At 45.6% G+C, this 25495-nt stretch overlaps 1 protein-coding gene across 2 annotated transcripts in view; it reads right to left on the reverse strand.

Annotated features, from left to right (window-relative positions):
• Positions 1-17553: 17553 nt before the first annotated feature.
• The window catches only part of LOC144720659 (netrin receptor UNC5C-like), a 63180-nt gene continuing 55238 nt past the window's right edge, over positions 17554-25495 (reverse strand). For both annotated transcript variants that reach the window (XM_078597582.1, XM_078597581.1), the window contains exons 15-17: positions 25074-25238; positions 22048-22226; positions 17554-18625 (exon numbers count right to left, since the gene is read on the reverse strand). In XM_078597582.1, coding sequence (XP_078453708.1) covers positions 18463-18625; positions 22048-22226; positions 25074-25238 — 507 coding nt within the window. In that variant the 3' untranslated portion in view covers positions 17554-18462. The remainder of the gene's footprint in view (positions 18626-22047; positions 22227-25073; positions 25239-25495) is intronic.

Here is a 25495-nt window from a genome sequence, read left to right on the forward strand (position 1 = left end):
TCTTTGGTTCTTTCGGTTAAGTCACGTCTAAACAAAAAATAATAAATTCAATAGTAGCAAATTACGACGTTTCGATTGCAACACAAGCAATCATCATCGGGCATAAAAGAAATAGCAACAAAAATCTAACTAGAAAACTATAGATAGACATACAAGCAGACAGACATCACAAGGACACACAGATGTGTCCTCTCTCTGTGTGTCCTTGTGATGTCTGTCTGCTTGTATGTATATCTATAGTTTTCTAGTTAGATTTTTGTTGCTATTTCTTTAATGCCTGGTGATGATTGCTTGTGTTGCAATCGAAACGTCGTAATATGCTATTATTTATTTTATTATTTTATCTTTAGACGTGACTTAACCGAATGAAGCAAAAAATAAGTAGACATTTTATTTATTTTTTTGTCACGCACATCCGACCATACCAACCCATGCGCCTTTGGTGCAGGGGGGGGGGGACATTTTCTTTCGCGTTAAAATGCTATAAAAATCTTCAGTCTCATGTATCCCCTACTCCGATACGTGCAGTTATTACTACTATACAGTCGCTAGGTGTAGCAGGTACCACCACAGTCAGTATGCACTGCTGCAATCATAGCAGGTATCACCACAGTCGGTATGCACTGCTGGTATCATAGCAGGTACCACCACAGTCAGTATGCACTGCTTTAATCATAGCATGTTCCACCACAGTCGGTGTGCACTGCTGTAGTGAAAGCAGGTACCACCACAGTATGCACTGCTGTAGTGAAAGCAGGTACCACCACAGTATGCACTGCTGTAGTGAAAGCAGGTACCACCGCAGTATGCACTGCTGTTATCATAGCAGGTACCACCACAATCAGTATGCACTGCTGTAATCATAGCAGGTACCACCACAGTCAGTATGCACTGCTGTAATCATAGCAGGTACCACCACAGTCGGTGTGCACTGCTGTAATCATAGCAGGTAACACCACAGTCAGTACACACTGCTGTTGGCTTTTTAAGAGTAGTTTTGAATTATTTTTAAGACCCGGGCAACGCCGGGTACTTCCCGCTAGTATTTAATAAAGCAAGTCTGGATGCTCACGTATTTTTCCAATGCATGTCTTATTTTAATGACAGATACCTTTTACAAAACATAGGAAATTGCCATACTTTTTTCACCTAAGGTCTGGTGGTGATTGAATAGCTTTTTATATGTATAACAAGTGTAGCTTGATTTGTTCCACAAACTAGGCCTTTATTTGCAAAAAAAACTGCAATAGCAGTGTCTTTCTGCAGTGGAAAGGAAAATAAACTATGCTGCCTTGCCGCCATTGTGTTTAAGGGAAAGATCTGTTTAAATTGCTACGTACGGTGTGAAAGAAGTTTAACATGCATGCATATATATACCTGTGCATGTCAGTTATTAGATCAGTGAATTGTAATGTAGTAATATGCCTATTTGTTCATACACATTGGAACAATACATTGAAAATAATGGCTTGGATTGACCTTTGGGGATGAAATCTCTCTTACACTATTTATTTTTTAAAGGCAAATTTCTTGAAGGCTGTTTCACATGAGTACATACATTAAATGTAGAAAATGTGCCTGGTTAGTAAAGTATTAACGTATTAATTAATTATTTACCTTTTTTCTTACATTATTGCCAAGTTATATGAAATGCAAACCAATTGCAATCGTTTTTGTTGGCCGCCTTTAATTATCTCCGTGGCAGGTTCTACCCAATTCAGCTCGAACAGCGTGGCCATCAACTACCGGTTGTATGGCTGAGCCTGCAGGGCACACACTCGGCTGGTATTGCCACTAAGAGTGACTCACGAGCTCATAAAAACAACTATTAAATATTTATTTGAAATTCTAAAGTTATAAATGCATCGACGTCACCCCAAATTGATTTGCTGTTTTGCTGGGCACCTGATGTTCAAATGTGAACATAAACACAATGTTACATCGTGTGTTGAATGAAATATATTTTTGTTCGAGTGCAGACTTTTTGTTTATAAAAGCAAAGGCTTATGAACAATAGTGAGTGATAAATGGCAACTTTTTATTGAAGTCAATACGTATGTACAGTTTTTGTTCACGGAACAATTAGTATCGCAGTCTCATCAGTGAACTCTGTTTTTGAGTTTAAAATGTGCTATACTGTATCTGACGTATGTCTATGTATGTGTAGTGCTGATACGCGCTGGTAGTAAGGATCGTGGGGTAGCGCGTGGTGATTGGCTGTGTGTTGGTGACGCGCGCTGACGGTGAGGGATCATAGGTCAGCGCGGGGTCATGGGTTATGTGATGATGATTGGCTGTGTGTTGGTGACGCGCGCTGACAGTGATGGATCGTGTGGCAGCGCGTGCGGATTGGTTATGTGCGCTGGCACAAGAAGGGATCGTGTGGCAGCGCGTGATGATTGGTCGGTTAGGGTGGGTGCTCGCATCGCGGTCCGCATAGGCTCCGTCTCCTTGGAGCGGAGGGTTATATAAGGCGGTGCGCGCGGGCGCTCGGGGAGAAGTTGGTGACTAGTGAAGACGGAAGACGGAGGAGGAAGAGATAGGGCCCTGAGACACCTAGTCCCGCTGTCCTTGTAGGGACCGGGGCCCTGTGTGGCTCAGAGGCAGGACCTTGGGACCCGGGGGCCGGATGTCCGTGTGAGGACCGGGCCACGGGACCCAGTGGTCGTGATCCGTACCCAAGCTGGGGTGGGTCTAGAGGTTTCCCCGGATGCTACGGGGCTGGAATGCCCGTGTGTGTGTAGCCGGGTGGAACGTGTAGCGTGAGCAGTAGTTACCACCCGTGTCAGGTGGAACGTGTAGCGTGAGCTGTAGTGACAACACGTGTTATTGTGACAACCCAAGTGTGAATAAAGTGTGCTACCCGTCAAGTGGTTTCCCGCCGTAGTTTACTATACTTCAACTGGCGTCAGGAGTGAAAGTCTTCCAGGCATGGATACCAGGAAGACTCATCGGACTCACGAGATTGACCGCGAGGATAACCACGACGACGCGGGCCAGCAGGCATCGGGGGGAGAAGAGGAGGAGATGCCTGTGCCACAGGACCCCTCATGGCCACCAGACGAGCGGCTGGGGGCTGATGCCGGACTCCGCGAGGCGCACTCCCACCTGGCGGAGCTGCTACTCGCCGCGGCGTCCATCCTGGCGGAGATCACCACGTCGGGAGGAGCGGGGACGTCGGCGGACATTGAAAAGACTCGCCTCGCTGATTCCCGCCAAAATGACTTTGCAGTTCCCGCCATTTCTACCGAGCGGACATCTTTTGGCGGGAATGGCGAGCACCACGTGGCGGGGGTCCTCCAAGCGCGGCCGCTTACGTCATCGGCGCGCGCTGTAGGCCGCCATCTTCCACCTACCATAGGGGCCGCCATTTTGCAGACCGACGGTGCGGCGGGGGAGAGCCACGTGGCGGAGGACGACTTCATCTTCCAGCAGCGCCTTCCCACGTTGACAGCCTTCAAGGCGGACGGCGGGGACTGGGGCGCATTCCAACGGAGGTTCCTGGCGCATCAAGAGATGTCGGCCTGGTCCGACGCTACGGCGCTGCGGGCACTGCCGGCCATGTTGGACGACGACACGCTCGCGGCCTTCGGGTCCGCATCGAGATCGGCGCGCTCCACGCTCAAGGCTGCGCTGGGCCTCATGGCCAAAGTTTACGGACCACCTTCGGCCTGCCGCCACCTATTTTACGGCCGACGGAAGGCGGACACGGAGACCGCGCTCGCCTACCGCACGGCGTTGCTGGCCCTCGCCGATGCCGCGTTCCCTCGTATGGACAAGGAGGGGCAGGACGCTATGGTTTTGGAACAACTGCTCAAGTTGGCACAGGACCTGGGGGTCCCCATCAACACAGCCGACGAAGTGGATATATGTTCGTTGCGTGTTGCAACGAGTATTCAAGCGCACGAGGTCCTGCAGCGGAAACAAATGGTCGTCTGCACTGCTGCCGGGGTCTCAGCTCCGGGCCCGGTGGTCACCGAGCCCCAGGTCGTTCGCCCACGGGAGGAGGCGTTCACGGCTGCACGACTGGGGGATTGGAGGTCGGGGGGTCGCTCGCCTCTGCGATCGACCCGTAAGCTGGAGCAACCGAGACCTCCGACGTCCCTCATCACGTGCTACAACTGCGGCCTTCGGGGCCACGTGGCGTCCGGGTGCCGCGCTCCACGTCAGCGCGCCACGGGACCTCGGCTGGACGACGACCACGGCCCCAAGTCGTCCCACCTACCCCCGGCAAGTCGCGGCACTTCACATGCTCGGCCTACATACACGACACACATGGGCCGTCGCTTTGCGGCGGAGGATGGGCGATTGGGGGTCGGGGAATCGGTTCGGAGAGGGGGGTTCGTACGGGGCGACGGGGACATTAAATGGTCCGAGTTGGGCCACAGAATTGTGGCCGCGGCGGCGGGTTCGTCGGTCGTTACGGGTTTCATAGACGGGGTCGAGGTCAGGGTGTTGGTGGACACGGGAGCGTCGGCCACTATAATTTCAGACCTCATTTATAACATTCTCCCCGTCCAATGTCGCCCTCTGCTTCCGGTGGACGTGCCATTTTACGCGGCAAATGGGGGCTCATTGGGTATTATTGGTCAGATTCGGGCGTCCATTTCCATAGGTGATATTAAATTGGCGGGACCTATTTTCGTCTCCTCTTCCCTAGCGGTTCCTTGTCTGTTGGGCACAGATTTTTTGGCTAAGATGCCCATTAAAATTCTCGTGGATCAACGTATTGAGCTGCCATCGGGTTGCCGTATTTCTTTTTTGTCTAACCCTACTGAAATACGGACGGCGTGTGCGACGATCCAAGCGCTAGCGACACAGACGGTGCACGTGCCCCCGGGTTCGCAGATGTTGATACCCCTCCGGTTGCGGAAGCCATTGGGTGGGGAGACTGCGGGACAAGGCGTGCTTTTGGGTCCATCGAATAGAGCTGTCGGGGATCTGGATTTGGCGGTGGCTCAAACGTTGGTTCGGGCTGACGGGGACCCGTTCGTTATGGTGTTAAACGCGGGTTCTAGGCCGGCCATTATTCCGCAGGGCACCGTGCTTGCTCACGCGGCACGGGTCCCTGCGGAAGAGCGCCTTGTTGCACATGTTGATCCCATCCCGGCGCAGAAAATTGCATCGGGTGATGACCTTGAATGGGTCGATTCGCTGTGTGCAGACTCGAGTGATTTGTCAAGGGTGCAATTGGGTGCGCTGCGCGCTCTGCTGATCGAATTTTCCAATGTGTTCAGCACGCACAAATATGATATTGGGTGCACCGACCTGTTACGCCACCACATTGAAACAGGCGATGCAGCACCAGTCCGGCAGAATCCCTTCCGGCTGAGTCCTGCCGAGAAGGAACACGTTCAATCGGCCGTCAATGACATGCTGACGGCCGACATTATTTCGCCCTCATCCAGTCCGTGGGGAGCACCTATCGTTCTGGTTAAAAAGCAAGACGGCTCCTTGCGATTTTGTGTGGATTTCCGTCGCCTGAATAAAATCTCCGTGGCCGACGCGTATCCGCTCCCCAGGATGGACGAGTCCCTGGACGCATTGTCCGGGGCGCAGTATTTTTCTACGCTTGACTTACTGTCGGGATTCTGGCAGCTGCCACTCGACGATGAGTCTAAACCTAAGACAGCATTCCGGACCCCAGGGGGCCTGTTCCAGTTTAATCGGTTGCCCATGGGACTCCACTCCGCTCCCGCGACGTTTCAGCGCCTTATGGAATTGGTTTTGTCGGGTTTACAATGGGATACTTGCTTAATTTATCTTGACGATGTCATTGTTTTCAGTAAAACCTTTGAGGAACACCTCCAGCGATTAAGAGGGGTGTTCTTGCGGATGCGTTCGGCTAAGTTAAAGTTCAAACCGGCGAAATGCCACCTTCTGCGAAAATCCGTAAGGTACTTGGGCCACATTGTCGATTCTTCAGGGATCTCCACCGATCCCGCGAAGACAAACTGTGTCAGTTCATGGCCAACGCCCACGTCGGTTTCTGAGGTCCGCAGCTTCATTGGTTTTGCGTCATGCTACCGCCGATTCGTGGAGCATTTCGCCACCATTGCCAAACCCTTGCACGCTCTAACAGCCAAAGGAGTCAGGCTTCGATGGGGGCCAGAGGAGCAGGCCGCGTTCTGCTCCCTTCGGGACGCCTTGGTGGGTGCCCCGCCCTTACGTTACCCTGACTTTACGAGTCCCTTCTTGCTGGATACTGATGCTAGTAACACGGGCATTGGGGGGGTGCTCTCACAGGTCGTTGGGGGAGTTGAACGGGTGGTCGCCTATGGTAGCAGGGTTTTGTCGCCTGCGGAACAGCGCTACTGCGTCACCCATCGCGAGTTGCTGGCTATTGTTTTTTTTTGTGCAGCAATTTCGGCCTTATCTCTATGGCCGTCATTTTATGGTCCGGACGGACCACGCGGCGCTTCAGTATTCATTGAGGGTCGCCCAGCCCTCGGGCCAATTGTCACGGTGGTTGGAAGTCCTCCAGGACTATCAATTTACGACCACTTACCGTAAGGGGTTGCGCCACACCAACGCGGATGCCCTGTCGCGGTTGTCGCCTAGTCCTGAATGTGCGTGCTTGATGGGGTCGGCGCGCTGTAAACCGCCAGGTGCTGTGCCCGAGAGTGAGTTGGTCGCGGCCACAAATGCGCCGATGGTTGACGTTCCCGCTAACCCTACGGGCAGGGACTCGCTACTCTCACTGTCTCTCGTTGAGTGGGGCCGACTCCAGATGGCTGACAGCTCCCTGCTCGCGTTGCGTCGTAGGGCGGGGGGTCCCGAGGAGGGTCGAACACGGGCTGGCTCCTGGCTGCTCAAGCAGGGCCTGCTAATGAGGTGGGACAATATGTCCCGGCGGCACGCACTCGTCGTGCCTTACGCTATGCGGGGCAAAGTTGTTTTGGCTGCACACGAACGCCTCTTACATCTGGGGGTAAACAAAACGCTTGCCCTGATCCAGCGGGACTATTATTGGCCGGGGATGGGGAGCGATGTGGTCAATATACTGAAGGGGTGTGTGGATTGCGCCAAACGGAAACCACCGCCCGTTGCGCCGAATCCACCCCTGCAGTCTATTCAGGTCTCGCGCACCAACGAGCTCATTGCGCTGGATATTTTGGGGCCTTTTCCTGTCACGCCTAGGGGTAACAAGTACATGTTGGTTGGTGTGGAATACTTTACCCGATGGCCTATGGCGTGGCCACTCGCCAACCAGTCAGCGGCGGCCGTGGCGGATGCTTTTGTCCAAGGCTACGTCTTGGACAAGGGGGCTCCCGAACGCTTGCTGACTGACCAGGGAAAGAATTTTTCGAGTAAATTGCTGCAGGAGGTGTGCGACCTTTTGGGTACTAAAATGGTGCGTACCTCCCCGTACCACCCACAGACTGACGGGATGGTGGAGTGACTCCACAGGACTTTAACCTCCATGTTGTGCCAGCAGGTGTGCGAGGCACAGGTTGACTGGGACTTGCAGGTCCCGGGGGTCCTCGCCGCGTATAGAATGGCCCCCCACGCAGCTACGGGGTTTTCCCCATTTTATCTAATGTATGGTCGGGAGGCCGATCCGCCCATGGAGACTCAGCTGGAACTTTCCGCGCCACGGCCCAATTCCAAATTGGCCGACCATATTAAATTTAACATTGCAAAACTCGCCGAGGCACGGGAGGCCGCACGGCTTAATTCAAGATCTCGGCAAGTCGCCACCGAGCGCTTGCGTGCACGGAAGGTGTCCGTGCACGATTGGAAACCGGGCGATAAGGCCTGGCTGCACTGCCCTCATGCACCTTTGGCTACGTCACCTAAATTGTTGAGGCCATGGCGGGGACCCGTGGAGGTCGTGCGGGTTGCACGCCCCCTGTGTGTGCAGATAAAATGGGGAAAGCGCAGGTGGTACGTTCACCCCTCCCGGCTAAAACCGTTCTCGACACCATATGGCCTTCCTTTGTGTCGTGATGACCGAGCAGGTGATGTGACCGACGACCCGGGAAGGGGGATTTCTTCGCCTGATCCTCACATCTTTTCGCCTGATCCGCTCCCAGGTGTCCAGGAACTGACGGCTGCCGACCTCCGGCGACCGGATCCCCGGGGCACGGCCGGTTCTTCCAGGCCCGAACCGTGCCTTCCTGGGCTGCCGGTGCCACCGGACGGTCGACAGCGTCTCGTCCCGTACGACGGACCGGCCAGGCGGACTCGCGCTAGGTCGCACAACTTTTCCTGACCGAATAAATGGGGTGGGCATGCGGGCCGATGCGGCCGGAGCGTCTCGTCACTACGTTCCCCGTCCGCTCGACCACTTTATCACCCTTTCAAGGAGCGTGCGGAAGGGGGATCGGTAGTCAAGGAGACACTGGACACGTTTTTTTTCAGAATAACTTTATTGTGTTGCTCGTCGGTTTGTACATAGGTTGTTGTTGTGTTGTGTTGTTGTGTTGTCTTGTTGTGTTGTGTTGTTGTGTTGTCTTGTTGTGTTGTGTTGTTGTTTTGCGTTGTTGTTGTGTTACGGGGCACACTTCGGGAGTGGGGTGTTTTTTTTTGTTGGTTTGTTGTTGTTTGGCAGCCGAGCCGGCTGCGAGCTATGTGGGGGGGGGTGATGTAGTGGTGATACGCGCTGGTAGTAAGGATCGTGGGGTAGCGCGTGGTGATTGGCTGTGTGTTGGTGATGCGCGCTGACGGTGAGGGATCGTAGGTCAGCGCGGGGTCATGGGTTATGTGATGGTGATTGGCTGTGTGTTGGTGACGCGCGCTGACAGTGATGGATCGTGTGGCAGTGCGTGGGGATTGGTTATGTGCGCTGGCACAAGAAGGGATCGTGTGGCAGCGCGTGATGATTGGTCGGTTAGGGTGGGTGCTCGCATCGCCGTCCACATAGGCTCCGTCTCCTTGGAGTGGAGGGTTATATAAGGCGGTGCGCGCGGGCGCTCGGGGAGAAGTTGGTGACCAGTGAAGACGGAAGACGGAGGAGGAAGAGATAGGGCCCTGAGACACCTAGTCCCGCTGTCCTTGTAGGGACCGGGGCCCTGCGTGGCTCAGAGGCGGGACCTTGGGACCCGGGGGCCGGACGTCCGTGTGAGGACCGGGCCACGGGACCCAGTGGTCGTGATCCGTACCCAAGCTGGGGTGGGTCTAGAGGTTTCCCCGGATGCTACGGGGCTGGAATGCCCGTGTGTGTGTAGCCGGGTGGAACGTGTAGCGTGAGCAGTAGTTACCACCCGTGTCAGGTGGAACGTGTAGCGTGAGCTGTAGTGACAACACGTGTTATTGTGACAACCCAAGTGTGAATAAAGTGTGCTACCCGTCAAGTGGTTTCCCGCCGTAGTTTACTATACTTCATATGCATGTACTGTGCATATGGATGATTAACATGTGAAATGCTGACACATGCAATTGTAAATATAAAATTTACCTTTAAATATTTACATAACAATCTATGTGAATGGGTCGTTCAGCCCTCTGTGTTTAGTGCAACATGCACGTTATGCTGGACCCTAAACCAGTTCCATATTAGGGTCTCTTCCCAAGCCGCGAGCTCTGCTATTACACATCCACTTTTAAAGTCCCTGGGCACTTGGCTAACGGATTATAAACCCATCTGATCTACGTCTGGTCTTGTGCTCAGGAGGGCATGTAACTGTGCTCCTCTGAGTCCTCTATATAAATTGAACCTATGCCATCAATTGTCTGGAATAATGGATCGTTTTTGTTCAGTTATTTTACCAATCCTGCACTATCTAGCTAAGCATTGCAAATGCTTGCCATCACTTGTATATCCCAACTGCGTATGTTTACGTGCAAATATTCCAAAGTGCAGCACTTTGCTGATGAAAGGGAAATGGTAACAAAGAGTAGTTGCTGATATAAATGTAACATTTTTAAGATAGATAAGTCAAGCTGTGGGTAGCAAATTGTGTGTGTCTACGTATGGGGAAGCATACATAGAGAAGAGGCAGCCGTTTACCAGCAAGGGTGGACGAGTGACATTTGCGACTATGAGCGGAGCACCGGGCTAAAATGCAGCAAGTTGCCACAGTGTGAAGCACAGGTGGTGCACTAGTCAGCTGTCCCAGTCAGCAACTCATGGAACTTGGGTCTGTCCTGTCACCAGCCAGCAATCCTTCAATACTTCACGTGGCCTCAAGGTGCACTTAACCTGGCACAAGCGCCGTGTTGACATCACCGTTATTGAGTGACGAACGTAGGTTGTTATGGGGGGAAGCAGTACACGAAGCTACAAATCTGGAAACCTAAGTTCAATACTGGCACCAGTGGTCAGTCGTATCTGACCCGGTTTTGGGTCTCTAAGGGTTCATCTCAGGCATAAATGAGTACCTGGTGCAATAGATAAATATGGCACTGGGAAGGCAAAGGAGTCTGCTCCCTCATCCCCTTCCCATCATGCGATGTGCCGTCCTTAGGAATTCACTAACAGCACTTTACCCAACAGTCTATAAGGCTATATGGGATATGTTTGTATTTGTGTTAGTGGGTGACTATGCCAAGTTATAGTATTTCAAAGGATGTCAAGCCTAACTCCAGTGCTGTGGCGAAGTCACCGCTATTTAGCGGTGGATATCGCTGATGGCGGCGTCTACTCAATGTGCATATGTATGTTGGGGTGTATGTTACTCCTCGTGCTCAGCTAGTATGTTGTAAAGTCAACAAACAGAAAAAAATGTGGACGTAAAGCGAAATAAGTTAATCCATTGTGTTAACATTTATCACAGTGAACATTTTTCACATAAATAGCATATGCTCTACACTTTATGTATTCAACATATATTTTTCTTTTGCTCAGTAAATATACATGTGCGAAATGTCTACGATGTAATTGCTGCTTAACCTTTGACTTTCATACTATACATTATATGTGTTTTGCCAGCAGATTTATTTGTATTTTAAATACCTGCAATGGCACAGCCACAGTTCCTCTGATTACGATCCCCAAAGAATAAGCATTTTTTCATGTACATAAATTTATAAATGCTGCCGCATTTTGGCAGAGAAATTTTCCACCTGCTGGGATTTGAGTATAACGTCAGTAGAGTATAAGAACTCCACGCTTTGCTGCAGCAGGATTGTGAAACTATGCAAGCACTCGACATTGGTTGGCAGGAATTTTATTTACATTACGTTTTTTATCTTCTTTTCCAGTGAGCAACACAAGTAGGCAGCAAGATAAGAAATCAAGTCAAACGTGTGGTCAAACATTCATTCAACAGATGCACGTCAGAATCACACGGGCTCTGAATGCACAGATTACAGCCTTGCATTTTGTAAATGTTGTTCGCAAATGTAGCATACAAAGTAGGAAATACATTTTAGGAGCAATAATGGATCGACCATAACAAAGGCTGGAGTTAGACTGAAGACAGTAGCAGTGAGCTCCAGGTGGATGAAGGTGAAAGATTTGGTGGTTGTTATTCTGAGGTTATAAGGTATATGAGGTTCATTTTGGAACATACGTTGGTCGGTTTAAGCAGTGATTCTTAAAAAAGTAATCATTTAATAATTTTCGAACTAAAAGCCCTCTTGTAATCTGGAATTGGATTCAAACCCAATATATGCATTCATTCACTGTTTTTGTGTTCATCAGAATGTCACACTTTACTCCATCATTCATTGGACGCGCATGTTAATAAACCGCCGTATTATAGGCAACGAGTTATTTCCTGCATACGTTACGTTTATATATGTTGTCTTAGTGGCACACAAATACCACTGAGACAATAGTTCTTATCTCATAACCGAGTCTGTGCACCATCGAAAAACAACATCTATAAAATGATTTTGTTTAGCAAATTATTATGGTACATGATAACTCTAAACCATCTGCTAAAGAAATTCCCAGTAGCTTTGTCATAGCAGTGCAAACGAGAGCATCGTTTTGGTTTATCTCCAAAACAACGGGCAATGTTTTGAGGCTTTCTTTTTTAAGGTAATTGATAGGCTACTCATTGTTCTAAGGCTCGGGAAAAACATCGTGTCCATTCGTTTGTTTGTCCAACTGTCCATTCACCCGACGACCAATAATATAATCACTTAAAGGCCTCTCAAAGGAAAATTAAAAGACTTTCATCCAGTGTTCTCAGGTGCCCCATTACTCCGTTGAGTTAAATTGTCATCTTCCTCAAAACCCTCCATTAAGTTAGGGACCTCGTACAATTCCCTAAGAAGCTCCCACAACTTGGAGAGAGACGTTGCACATCATGCTGACCAACACGTGGCACAAGCACACTCCAGTCTTTGTATTCACGTTATATGAATGTCGCATCAATATTTTTCGTCTTCAATTATTCAAGCTTAAGCATTCCTCAATTGTTGCTTTGGAACAATGCACCAGTATGGTATAATAACCCGTATTTGACATTTGTTGTAAAAATATGTATACTAACCATACACAGTTATTTAAAAGGCTCATTATTTCATCATTCTCTTCATGTTGCATATTGCCGCAATGAGATGTGTCTCGTATAATTGGCTATTTTCATGTTTATGCCATTTGCCTGCCACTCTGCGTGTTAGGGTTAAAATAAAAAATGTAATAAAAATCCTTAAAACACGACGTTAAAAGAATGCATGCATGATAAAACATTGTTAATGATTACATCCTTTCTTTTATATATCCAAAGTTTATTTGTTGAAAAAAATACACAAATGCGGATCGTGTTTGGACGATAAAGTTAATGACCTGGAATTTTATATTTTAGGTGTCTAATAAATTACAGTACTACTGTTTTATGCAAACTGAAAATAAGTAATAAGATGTGAAACATTTATATGTGTCTGTTTTAAAAATGCTTTCTCCCCAAATATATATTTCCTTTTGTGCATTTGTATGTTTGGTGTAATTAAAGAATATCCAAGTGTCTCACTTCTCAATAATTTACATATCTTTTGCACTTACCACATTAACATCATACAATAATAGCATACCACTGGAATAGAACAAATGTGGTATATTTACAACCGCTGTGTTCAGCAAGTGCCTCTTTGAATGTACAAATAACAAAAACACACCAGCGCATTACCTGTGCTGCTGTTATTCTTAATGATCCCAGCACAGTGGGTGTGAAATAGTCTGAATAACGATGCCATCAGTACTCTGTAAGTGTTATGTGTGCCGGCATGATGGTGGATGTGAGCAGGCTGCATTCGCAACACATTCTAGTAAAATATCCACAGGGGATGGAGTGGGGACCGAAATTACCTCGAATTGCACTGCAGACCCCATTATTCCATCCCAGTTGTTATTTACATCGCCACACATTAAGCAGGGTGAAAACTGGTGATAAGTGTCCTTGATTCTGTGATGTATTCCTTAGAGTAGCTGTGTGCATTTGATTTAGAAGGTTAAGAAAAATCAAGTTTCACTCATTTGGACTCATGCTGCATGAAAACATTACTATCAATTTCACTTAGAGCAAACAAGCAAGGGACTCCACTTGATATGATACATGTGTATGTGATAATATAATGGTTTATCAAGAAAAGCCGTTGGGATATTGTATTCATTATTTCGCGAATTTTTTGCATGTAGGAGGAAACTAGTGAATGGTTACTATCCATCCTGTTTCAAGGAAAACCACAATGTCATCCCTGAGACAACCTCCAGTTTGGAGTAGCAACAATAAAATAACTAAAGAATAAAACCAATCGATAACCGCACAATGTATCAACCATGTTATTCACTAACTAAACGACTCAACCCAACTCTCACCAATCACAACAATTAGTATTCACGGTCTATGACATTTTGAATACTTGTGTCTAAGTGTTTTAGCAGTGATCGCGCGAAGACATTTTCAAGATGTATGTATGTTGACCATCTTTTGCACTGTACGTAGCCAACCGTGCTAATCAGAGGTGTGGGGGAAGGAAAACAAACTAAACACAAAAGAGTAGTTCTAAAGAAATTAGTTTTCAACCTAGATTTAAAAGCGCATAGCTACAATGGCTTTCTAATATCGGAAGGAAGAGTGTTCTAAACGGCCAGAGAAATGCATCTGAAAGCGCGTGATGCAGTGACCATCTTTGTTCAATGGCCAATCAAAAGCCGCTGCTGCGAGGATGACCAGAGTTTCCGTGATGGTTTATGCTCCTTGACAAGATCAGAAAGGTATTGTGGTTAAATTGTGGCAAGCACTTTGTGTGTAATGAGTTCGACCTTATAATGCAACCATTTGGCAACCGGAAGCCAATGCAGCTCGATGACCACTGAACAGATACGGTTGGATCTTGCAGTACATGTCACGACACGTGCCAGAAAATGTTCTACGCGTCGCAAATTGGTAATGATTTTGGCAGACATCCCTTAGAGCAGTGAGTTTCAATAATCTAGCATTTCCCATACTATGCTGCATGCCACCCATATTGGCTATGTCACTGCTCACTAGTGGTCGAATGTGTTGTAGTGCCCTCATATGAAAATTGCAGAACCTGATTATATTTTCCATGTGGTGATCAAACGACATTCCCGTCGAGTATGGTGCTGAGGCTCTTTAGATGAGTAGAAAACTGAATCCTGGAGTCCGCAACCGCCACACCTGATACTCTCACATTTTTTCCGCCTGAGTGCCAACCAGCAGAACCTTCGGTTTTTCTGGATTTAGCAGAATTTCATTTAGTGCAAACCACACGTGCACCACTCACGTGCAATCTTCGAGGTTACTGAGGCTTTATATATATATGTGATCGAACATTGATCGAGCCATGACGTTTTGAATACGTGTGTTTATGTGGCAGAGCAGTGATTGAGTTATGACATTTTGTGATTGAGCAATGATGGAGATATGACATTGTTAAAAAGTGTCTATGGAATTGAGCAGTGATTGAGCAATGACATCAAGCAATGATCAAGTAGAGGCGATTATTGTTTGTGGGTACAGTGATGCCAGTTACACGATTTGTGGATCTAAAAAGCCCATTAATTGCATTTTTGGCTGTTAGCCCACCCATTGATGACGATTGGCTTCCCTGAGCACTGACATAATTTATGATTAATTTTGTCGCGGATTAATTATATCCTGGTATAGCGCACCATCAGGCTAATGTATATATTACGTTACAAGTAAATATACTTTAATCAAATCAACCTTCGAAGGATATTTACAAAGTGCCAGCTGTATAGGAGTTAACGACGAAAATAAAGTCCGTGTCATTAAGAGCAGAACATAATTAAAGTTTACTTTTAGCCATAAGTTAATTATTTAGTCCAGGATAATATCACAATCTTTCAATTACGTTAAATGTGCAGCTTTAAGCGCACATTATTTCTAAATGGATGTTATCATTCGTCTTATGGGAATTTGAACAGTTGGACTCCTATCCTGCTGTGCTTAAAACTTGGTTTCATTCTGCCTGCGGCAGTGTTATTTCGAGAATCACGGGTGGTGATGCGGGTGTGCTGGAGTGAAAAGGGGGTCACTTCTTGGCCACAGTTACGCTTGCGAAACGTGCACTCTTCGAATGGCTCATCTTCGTCGGTTCGAAACATTCAGGCTGACCTGCCTGTTATCTATCCATTCTGGATTTAATTGGGCATTTTTCATGTCTGTCTCTGTGTGTGCGTGCCCTTTGTGGACTCAACCTCAAATGAGTACCTGAGACAAAGGTGGCCGGGCGTGGTGTTGGCCACCCCCCCCCCTCGTGTGCCGTGCCGGCCTTCATAGGTGCTCGCTAACAACAGCATTTTGTCCAACAGTCTGTCAAAGGCTATACGAGGTTCCTTTGTGCATATTTGGCGACAAATATTGTATCTCAAACGATCCTGGGCCGTCCTAAATTGACTAAATCTAAAACAGAGTATCCCGTGGTGTGTATACACATCAGCATATTATGCGCAAACCTTGCCCAACGCATGTTCTGCCTGGACTGGAGGCGGTTTAAGGAAGGAGTTTGACGCGCTTAGACGCTGCTAAGGATGTTACGAAGATAGTTGTTGAGATGAAAATGCCGCATCAGTCGGAAAGTATCAAGTGTGTGAACAATTTATTAAGCGAGCATTTTTTTGTTAACGTGATAATGTAACACACACACATTCCTGTCAACCCCTTATCAGTGCCCTACCTTATTACAGAGCAATTCAGACCTTATTGGTCACCCCGTGCCCGAATAAATCTCACCGTTCATCCGACAAAGTCCCATCACAAGGGAGAAACACAAACAAATAGACAACATAGTTTGTTGTGGCCCTATTGAAACGGCTGTACGCAGAATGTACTTGAAAACTCATTTTCCCTGTACGAGAATACAAAGTAAAGCGTATGGGTTGACAGGTATGCGACTCCGCATCCCTTATTACAATAATGAGGGGTTGATAATTTCGGACCCAGAACCCCAACCCATATTTTTCCCACGAGGGTCTATTATTTGTCGAGCACGGCATTTTCCAGGAATGTAACCCCCCCCCCCGCCCCCCTTGTTTGGCGATGTTTTTTTTCTGTAACGGAGAAACAAAGGCGACCGGGCATGAGGTTGGCCACCTACCCCCTCGTATGCTGTTGGTCTTCATGGGTTGCTGGCGAACAGGACTTGCCCCAACAGCCTGTTGAAGGCTAAGGGGGAGGGAGGGGATGTTAGTTTTTTTTGTCTTTTTTGCAAGTCTTTGTTGTCTTGAGTATTAACCCACAAAAGCATGGGTAATGGGGGGCGGTAGTGCAGTGGTTAGCGTGCTGTATTACGAACCCGGCGATCCGAGTTCAATTCCCGCTGACAGCCAACACCAGTGGATTATCTGAACCTGTCCTGGGCCTCCCCTAGGTCGACTCGGCCTCAAATGAGTACCCAGCTGCTGTATCGCCACTGGGGAGACAAAGGCGGTCAGGCGTGGTGCTGGCCACCCACCCCCTTGTGTGCCATGCCAGCCTTCGTAGGTGCTCGCTAACAGCACTTGCCCCAACAGTCCGTGAAGGCTATACGGATAGTCTTTGTTTTTGCATGGCTTTGTTGTCGGAGTATGAACCCACAAAAGCATGCGTTCAACCAATGAACGTAACCAATGGTGGAGGTTAATGGTCTTGGGTATGCTGTAAAATATGGAGGTATTCGCAGTGCATAAGCTCAGAAGAATAAAAAAAACGGATTCAAATAAAATCGGATAAGGGAGCAACCTCTCTTTCATTAAGGATGACATGGACAAGAGAGAGGGAGTCGTTATTAAAAAAACATTATCAAAAGGGGAGGGTATGTAGGTGCCAGATAGTGCCAATTTTGGTGGCCATAAAGGTCATCAGGGTTGAGGGCCTCGGAGGTTCGTCTGGCCAGAAGAGCAGACTTTCAGGTGGGTCGGGAGAATTCTGACTCCTTACATACAAACCACACCTACGTATCTGGTTGTCAAATAAGGGACTTACATTACAATATAATGTATGAGGTTTTTTTGTCTTTAGGCTATTTCCCAACATTATATTTTTCAAAGATTACTCTTTGATACAAGGAATAGTCATTTTTAAGATGTAAGCTTTAATATGTGTACTCAAATTCCACATTCAAGAAACAGAATGCTTTCAAATCTTTAAATATATTTTAAAACATAATTTAAGTACATCAACGCAACAGGTGTTTAATGGAAATATAATTTATTCCGTAAAAACGCTTTCATATTACAATTAGAGTGCCAGATTATACAGTAAAATTACACCTACTCAAACATATAATAGGCAAGAGTACATTTAATTGGAACCAATTAATGCAGTATTGACAGCGGTTGCATAGTTTACTAGATTACGCATTTGATCTCACATCAGCTAAGAAAATTAAGGCTTTACAGTGGACACACACTCAAAAGATGCACACTTGCTTTCCAAGCAGAGCAAAGACCTTATAAAATATGAAATACAAATTTTTTTTTTGGTAAAGATACAGTATACTATAGAAATAAATATCCAATACAATTTCTAAATATAAAAAAATCCAAGGAATGAGCAACACATACATGTAACAATTGTACATCAACTAAATAACAGTAAATACAAATACCAATAAGTAACCCCTAACCAAATATAGAGAATGCGTAATTTATTAAAGTCTTGCTTTGTACATTGTATTCAAAGTGTACCTACTTAAATTAAATACAGTGAGTGTTATGACAGGTGTGAGTTTGTGTCTCTTGCCAACATATGTAAACATGTACTCGTGTACTAAAGGAAAAGGCTAAAAAGCAGTAACAATACATATGTTGGAATCTTTTGTTTGTGTTATAAAATGGACAATGTAGCAATGGCGATGTTCGCTTTCGGTCCGTTGGATTTTCTTTGTTACACTTGGGCTTTAACCCGACATTTTTGTTTATATAGTACAATTGGAGACACTGTCATCTTGCACTGCTCACAGTCATCTTGAATTTCTTGGCAACTTCTTTCTCTCGGCTGCGCTGCATAGCGGCATGGAGCTTAAGAGCCATCCCACTGGGATTGGGTGTTGGTCTGTCCATTAGTGTCCTTATGGATGCTATCACGCCCATTCTTGAGCTCAGGCATGGGCCAGGGCAGGGTGTGGGGCCTCCTTGCGGCCCATCTCCTCCAGCACGCTGGCCAGTGAGTCCAGATCTCCATCCTCCTCGTGCTGGGCCTCCCACAGGTCCAGCACCACCCCCGTGGGGCTCCCTCTCGTCTCGAAATAGTCCATGCTAGCACTGCAAGGGGCACAGGTCAGATATGAGGGCATCTCAACATCCCACCGTTTGGAGTGACAGATAAAAAATGAAACAACAGGTTACCTGATAAGTCGGATTCAGTTACATCCATCGTAATTATCATAGAATATGGAATATTTTGAGAGGATCCAATATAGCTTAACACGTAGGCGTTCACGACCAACATCCATAAGAGTTTTTTTGGGTTAGATCGCGTAAATATAAAGGTGTCGTTAAACCTGACACCACCCGACAGCCAATTAGTTAGATCCAATATGCAATAAAATATACAACAGGCAATGTTTCCGGCAATGGCTCTTCACAGCAAAATGGCCATTGACCAAAATGTATCCTGTAATTTATTTCCTCTTTAGAGCAGTGCTATTGACACAAGTATTTGGTTTTGGTTATTGGTCCTTATACACAACTGGCAATGCAGTATCACACACATCTTGTTCAATATAGTAAAAGCAACAAAAGTATAATACCATTTTTTTTACCTTAGTGGTAGAAATTAGCCCTGGTTTTTTTACACAATGTGAATTAGTTTAATTCAACATTAAATGTTTGAAGATTAATTCCATGGCTTCCATTTAATATGTTGCTGAATTATGTTAAATGTGTTTGGGGCCTTAAACATAAATTAAAGAGACATGGAATTTTTGAGTTTTGTTTTCACTTCAGGTGTACGATGCACATCACCTGCATTTTTCAGAAATTAAATATTTAACAAAAAAATAAATAAATCAGTATGCCAACTTGAATTTCACAACATACTACGTTGCAAAGATTATTTTTACGTCAAGAAAATAACATGGCATTAAAGAAAAAAAGAAACTGTACAACTTATCATAGTTTTTGTGTTCACATTTCGTATTTACAGTATTTTAGTGACAATTCATGCAGGATTTAGTCTGAAACTTACATTTTATATGATTTTCTAACAATGTACGCATGCAGTACTGAGTTTTAATTACAGTAGTGTCTTCAATATATACCAAATATAATTGGTCAGTGTGTTCCTGTTAAGCAGTCGTATTGATAACGTGTGTGGATACATCCATAAAGTAAAATTAAAATGCGTTTGTCTACGCACATAGGGGAGTTAACAGACTGCGGTCCACTTACTCCTTTACAAATGTCTTTTTAAAAGCTCCGATTTAAAAACACGTCAGACGTATGCCATTAGCAGCACATATTGCTGGGACCTTAAACAAACACCATTAGGCACCACACAGAGTGAGCTCTGATTTCACAGTCCATATGGCCGATTGTAATAATTAAAGGACCTCTACAATCACCAGACAGATACAATCATGTGAGTTTGTGCGTTTCTTCATCAATGGACCGCAGAGCCTAATTGAATTGAAGTGCTGATGGCCCAGAAACATTTAAACATCGACATGGGGTCATTAACATTATGTATTGTAATGATTACTCAAAGCTCTATAAAATGTTCCCCATTAAACCTAAGCCCAGAAAAGCCCAGATATGCGACAGGAACAGTGACAAACACGGTGCATGCATTACTGCCAGTTGGATACGAGTTAAAAGACGCCATTTGCTTTACCATTGGTTTAGTCAAATGCATAGTATGTCAACAATCAGTTGCTAACACTATTAGGTTGCAGTCATGGCCTGATGTTTATTTTTCTAAATGCAAGAAATATTGGGGTTGGATGAAATGAAACAAAAAGCACATGTTTTATGATGAAGGGTTGTACATATAACATTGTATTATATACATTCTTGGATTGTTCTCAATGTTTAAACAAATATTCGTTTTAAATAACATAAATTGACATAATTTAAACAGCCTAAGTCAGCCAGTTGGTTGGATTATGGATATCCTAACAATACTTTTGTCAAGGAATGCAAAATAAACAGTAACATATCATTGTATTAATGTAGGCAAATGGTCTGTCTGTTTAAGCGGGGGCTACGAGCCAATTTGGTCATTAGTGGGTCACCCACAATTTACCCCACTGAAAGTGTTAGCAAGCACCACCTCCACCATGTGGAGGCGGTGGTGGTGCCAACACTGTGCCCAGTATCTCCCTAGTGCTGGCATTGCCACACTTTAGCAAGGCTGATTTCATGCTGAGTGAATCTGTAAGAGGTCCAGGCCAGAGTACAAATGCTAATTGGCACTTACGCTTGGCCAGGAATTGAACCTGGGTTACTAGGATCATAGGGCACGGTGCTAACACCACCACCACACGGACATACAAGCTGTGCATATATGTTATGCTTTCATACTCATTATTAAGCATTAGTCATTATCAGCATTTTGTTTCCCAGAAAGCTTTCTAAATAATTGTGTTGCATGCTAATGCTGGATGTCATATTAAGGCTAAGTGCCTCACCAGATAAGTATGTTTACCCAGGAAATTCATTCGGGTATTTGCATTTTAGCAAACCCGTCGAGGCTGACTAATGTAAGCCAAAATGAGCATTCACTGGTTTGACAGTGGCTGTTTCCACTGCAGGTGTTTAACCAAACATTTATCCAGATAAAGAAAAGAGTGACTTTTGTAGACTTAAAAATTAGCCTAACAGGTAATTTACTTACATACTTAATCGAAAACGAATGTCCCCACGATGGGATACAGTAAAAAGGGTTCTGCTTTTATTTATAATTCACAGAATTCCAGAATTCTCAAGACAACTAAAGTAACACCACGTCAACTGGTGCAGATAAAATGGCAACAGTGTTAATACGTACCACATCTATTTTTTGTTTACCTTTAAGTTAAAATGTTAAATTCGAGCAAGCCTGCCTCCAGTCAAAAGGAAAATGTTCACTTGCTTGCCAGTAGTTGTTTCCATTGCAAGTGGAAACAGCCACTGCAGATGTCACACCTGAAGAAATTCACAGGAGTAACTCCTGGACCGGATGGAATAACTGTAGACATCATGACAAAAGCAGGGCCACCTATTGGATCAAATTTAGAAAACCTATTTACGAAACAGATAAAGGAATAAATCACCTTCATTGTGGAATGGCGCAATCATTCTATTAAAACATTGAGACCTGAAGAATTACAGACCCGTTAGCCTTATATCACAGGTATGTAAATTGTTCTAAAATATCAAAGGGAACAGAAGAATGGACCATTTAGAGGCCTTCCAGACACGTGAGAAAATCTTTTGATAGGATGACATGTTCTTTGCACAAACAGTTGGCCATGGTTCGTAAAGTGTAACAATAATATCCTTCTAAACCAACATTATGTATATTTAACTTTTTTGTGCACATACGTAGCCAACCGTGCTATATAGCTCTCAATGTCCACTCATAGGAGTGTATGCCTAGTCTATTATTATTAACCCCACAGAGAAGTCTCTGTTCACCCCTACCTGTTGATGCCCAGTCTATTCTTAATAACCTCATATAAGATTCCCTGTCTGTCCACCCGTACCTGTTGATGCCCAACCTGTGTGCCAGGAGCCTCCAGTCGTTGCCACGGGGGTTGGGGGAGTCCAGGCTGCTGCACAGCTTCTGGCGGATGGAGTAGGGCAGCTTGAAAGCCTGGGGACCCACGAGGGCCGAGCCAGCAGAGGCAGCCTCCGTGGGGGAATCATCAGTGGCACTCGGAGCCTGCAAGACAAAATCAGCAACCACTGACTAAATGTACTGCGTGTGGTGGTACTTGTCAACAATCCAGCTCTCAGCAGACCTGGTTGATGGATTTTGCTGAAGTCAATGTGCCTAATCCTAACAATCTTCTCTTTAGTCCACTGCCAAACGGCAGTTATGTGACTCAAACTGCCTGCATTCTGTAAGATATTGACCTCTTTAATTTCACCGTATGGATCCATTCCTTCAAGTCATTAAATCGCGTTTAACATTTTCTGCCTCTTGGTTTCTTTCCCAACATCTCTACACAACTTCATCCATCAAACATTCACCTCTAAGAATGTGCCCTTCCATATATGTTGTTTTCCCTGGATTCTTCTGAGACTCCTCTCTCCTGAATTTGCTCGAGAACTTCCGCATTCTTCCTTTCCATCCAACAGATTTCCTCCAAATGACTCCACAACCAACCAATTCAGAGGGAAATGAGGTGGTGTCTAAAAGACAGTATAGAGTACAGGTCACCAACCGGTCTGTGAAAATTGTACGCGTTATCCTGTCGCATGCATGGGTGTTTTTATAGACTCTGTTTTCCTCACGCTTGTAAAAAATACTCACAAATAAAATGACCAAACATCCCGAGCATAACCTTTTTTAAATATAATTTTGCCACTATGGTGTGACTTTGCTGAAAATATGGAGATTATTTTAATTAACATAAAATTATCATGATGGAACAGTTTTTGCCTAAATCCTCAATGGCATTCTGATAATAGCTGCCAGTAGTAACTTGTATCATTTGGATTTATTGCACAGACATGCATCTCACAGTTTACTAGACAGAGCAGATTCCAAATCCTGGAGAAAAAAAACACCATTAGTGTGCGTTTTCCCACCACAGGCATTCAATATCTTGTTTCATCACTGGCAAAGATCAGCTTTTAACAGATACATACTAACCATTTGCCAAAATACAGCTTATCTAAGGTAAATATTCTCGCCTCCCTTCAACAGCAACAAGATATTATAACAACATGGTTTTGGCCGCTAGAGGTTGATGTGGTTACAACCCACTGTGTCTAATATTAAACCCCTCATATCAAATGTTGTGTTTCTAGGTGGAAGTCTTCTAAGACATGAGACACAAGAGAAGTGGAGAATACAATCCTGAGAAATGTACGGGTTTCTGGATAAGGTTAGACTGGGTAGCCTGGTAGTACGTACACTCATTCGAAACAATTTGGTTTAACAGAATATGTATTTAGACTGGAGGAATCCGATAAGATATGAAGCTATTTTTCACATATGTCCAGTACGGGCAGGTCCGCAAGTTACAACAGCAACCAATACAAAAATCATAGGAGTCTAAAAATTATAAAATAGTAAGCAAATCACGAAAAAACAAAACATTAATTATATAAGTCCGATTTATCAAGATTGGGCAAGGCAGCAAAAACAACAACATAGTCCCAGACTACACCAAGATAACAGTCCCTCAAAGAAATTGCACATTAACATTGATTTAAATCATACTCTTTGGTTCTTTCGGTAAAGTCACGTAGGTATAAAATAAAATAAATTAAATCACCACGTTTCCGGCGCAACACAAGCGTCCGTCATCAGGTGGGACAACCACAGTAAGAAAACAATTGCTGAAGTGGGCAAAAGGGCTGCTGTAACAAGAGGCTAAATAGGTAAGAGAAGGGGGGAGGATCCAGGGAGGAGAGATAGAGAGGGTGGGGGTGTGGGCTAGGGGGAGTGGAGTGCTGAAGCTAAGACACATAAACACATGGCAAAATGCCGGGGTGGGGAGGGGAAGTGAGCGGGTCTGGGAGTGGGAGGCTGAAGAAACTGGAGATGCGGATATGAAGGCAAACCGTAAAGCGGTTAAGGTTTTACCTGGTTAATAACATCCTTCCAATGATTGCCCAATTTGTATCCATCTTCTCGGTTGAAGTTATGTCTATGTTTATATATCTGGATGGCTTCATGAACACACCTTTGATAGTAGTCAGAAGGTTTGCAGAGCACCTTGGTCTCGGAAAAAATAATATCATGAGAGCCCACAGTGTTATAGCAATGGTCAGCCACGGCGGAGGTATTAGTCCTGCCGTGTTTCAGATCTGCCTTGTGCTCGCGAACACGGTCCGACACATGCCGTTTCGTTTCCCCAATGTAACAATCACCACAGGAGCAACTTAGTTTGTAGACTCCTGGATATTGCATGTCAGGAATGACATCCTTTACAGATGGGATTAGATCACAGATTTTGTGTACTGTACTGAATCGGACCTGGATCTTGTGTTTGTTTAAGATTTTGGCAATCTTTTTGGTAACGCCTGCTATGTTTGGTAACGTGATGGTTTTGATTGGTGTCTCAGGGGGTTGTTTCTCCATGGTTGGAGAAACAGTTTTGCGGATGATGCGGTCCGAATAGCCATTCATCTTAAGGGCCTGGTGTACGAGTTCTAGATTGATTTAAATCCTCCAATTGCCTGCATTTACCAAATAATTCTGACCACGTTAAAGCAGAATAGAGAATGTTGCTCTTCTTCCACAACTATTTGGAATTAGGTTGAGCCAATCCATTTGTTTTTTCCAAGATCAGCTGCATTACCTGGAAGCACATATATCAGAGACTCTGTGAGCCAGAAATAATCCCCATGACATGCATGGTGTTTAGAGGTTTTCAGCCTGCAGTGGGTTAATAAAAGGGCCGTAGATGTACATGTGTATATATTTTTTTACATATGTATTTACTCGAAATGACTCAAGTTATCAGTGGAAGTAAAACATTATAATGACAAACTGACACATCTTTTTAAGTTGGAGAAAAGAGTTGCACAAGAGGGCATGCCGCGGGGGACTCACGTTGAGCAGGGTAGTGCGCAGCTGCAGCACCTGGCCCTCGCCCTCCAGCTGCTGCACACAGAGCTTGCAGGAGAACTCGGTGCTGCTCAGGCCGGCCCTCTCCAGGGTGAAGGTGCAGTGCAGCAGCCGCTGGCAGCCCGGCCACACGTGCCAGAAGGGGATCTCCTGCACGGCGGCGGTGCAACAAACAAAGGGTCAAAGCGCCGTGAGCCAGCGTTCAAAATTCCCCTGTCTCATGACCGTGGCCAGTCTCTTCTAGATGGAGCATTCTCGACTTCTCAAGAAGCAAAATGTAAAAGTGCAGCCCTGCAATTCCTTGCTCATGTAATTAGGCGGAGTATGCTAAATGTTACATAAAGTGGGAAGTTTCACGTTTTTTTCACACAAAAAATCGACATACTAACCCACGTCGTTTTTGGAAA

The sequence above is a fragment of the Lampetra planeri genome, chromosome 9, assembly GCF_965212315.1.
Source record: "Lampetra planeri chromosome 9, kcLamPlan1.2.h2, whole genome shotgun sequence".
NCBI classification, from domain to species: domain Eukaryota; kingdom Metazoa; phylum Chordata; class Hyperoartia; order Petromyzontiformes; family Petromyzontidae; genus Lampetra; species Lampetra planeri.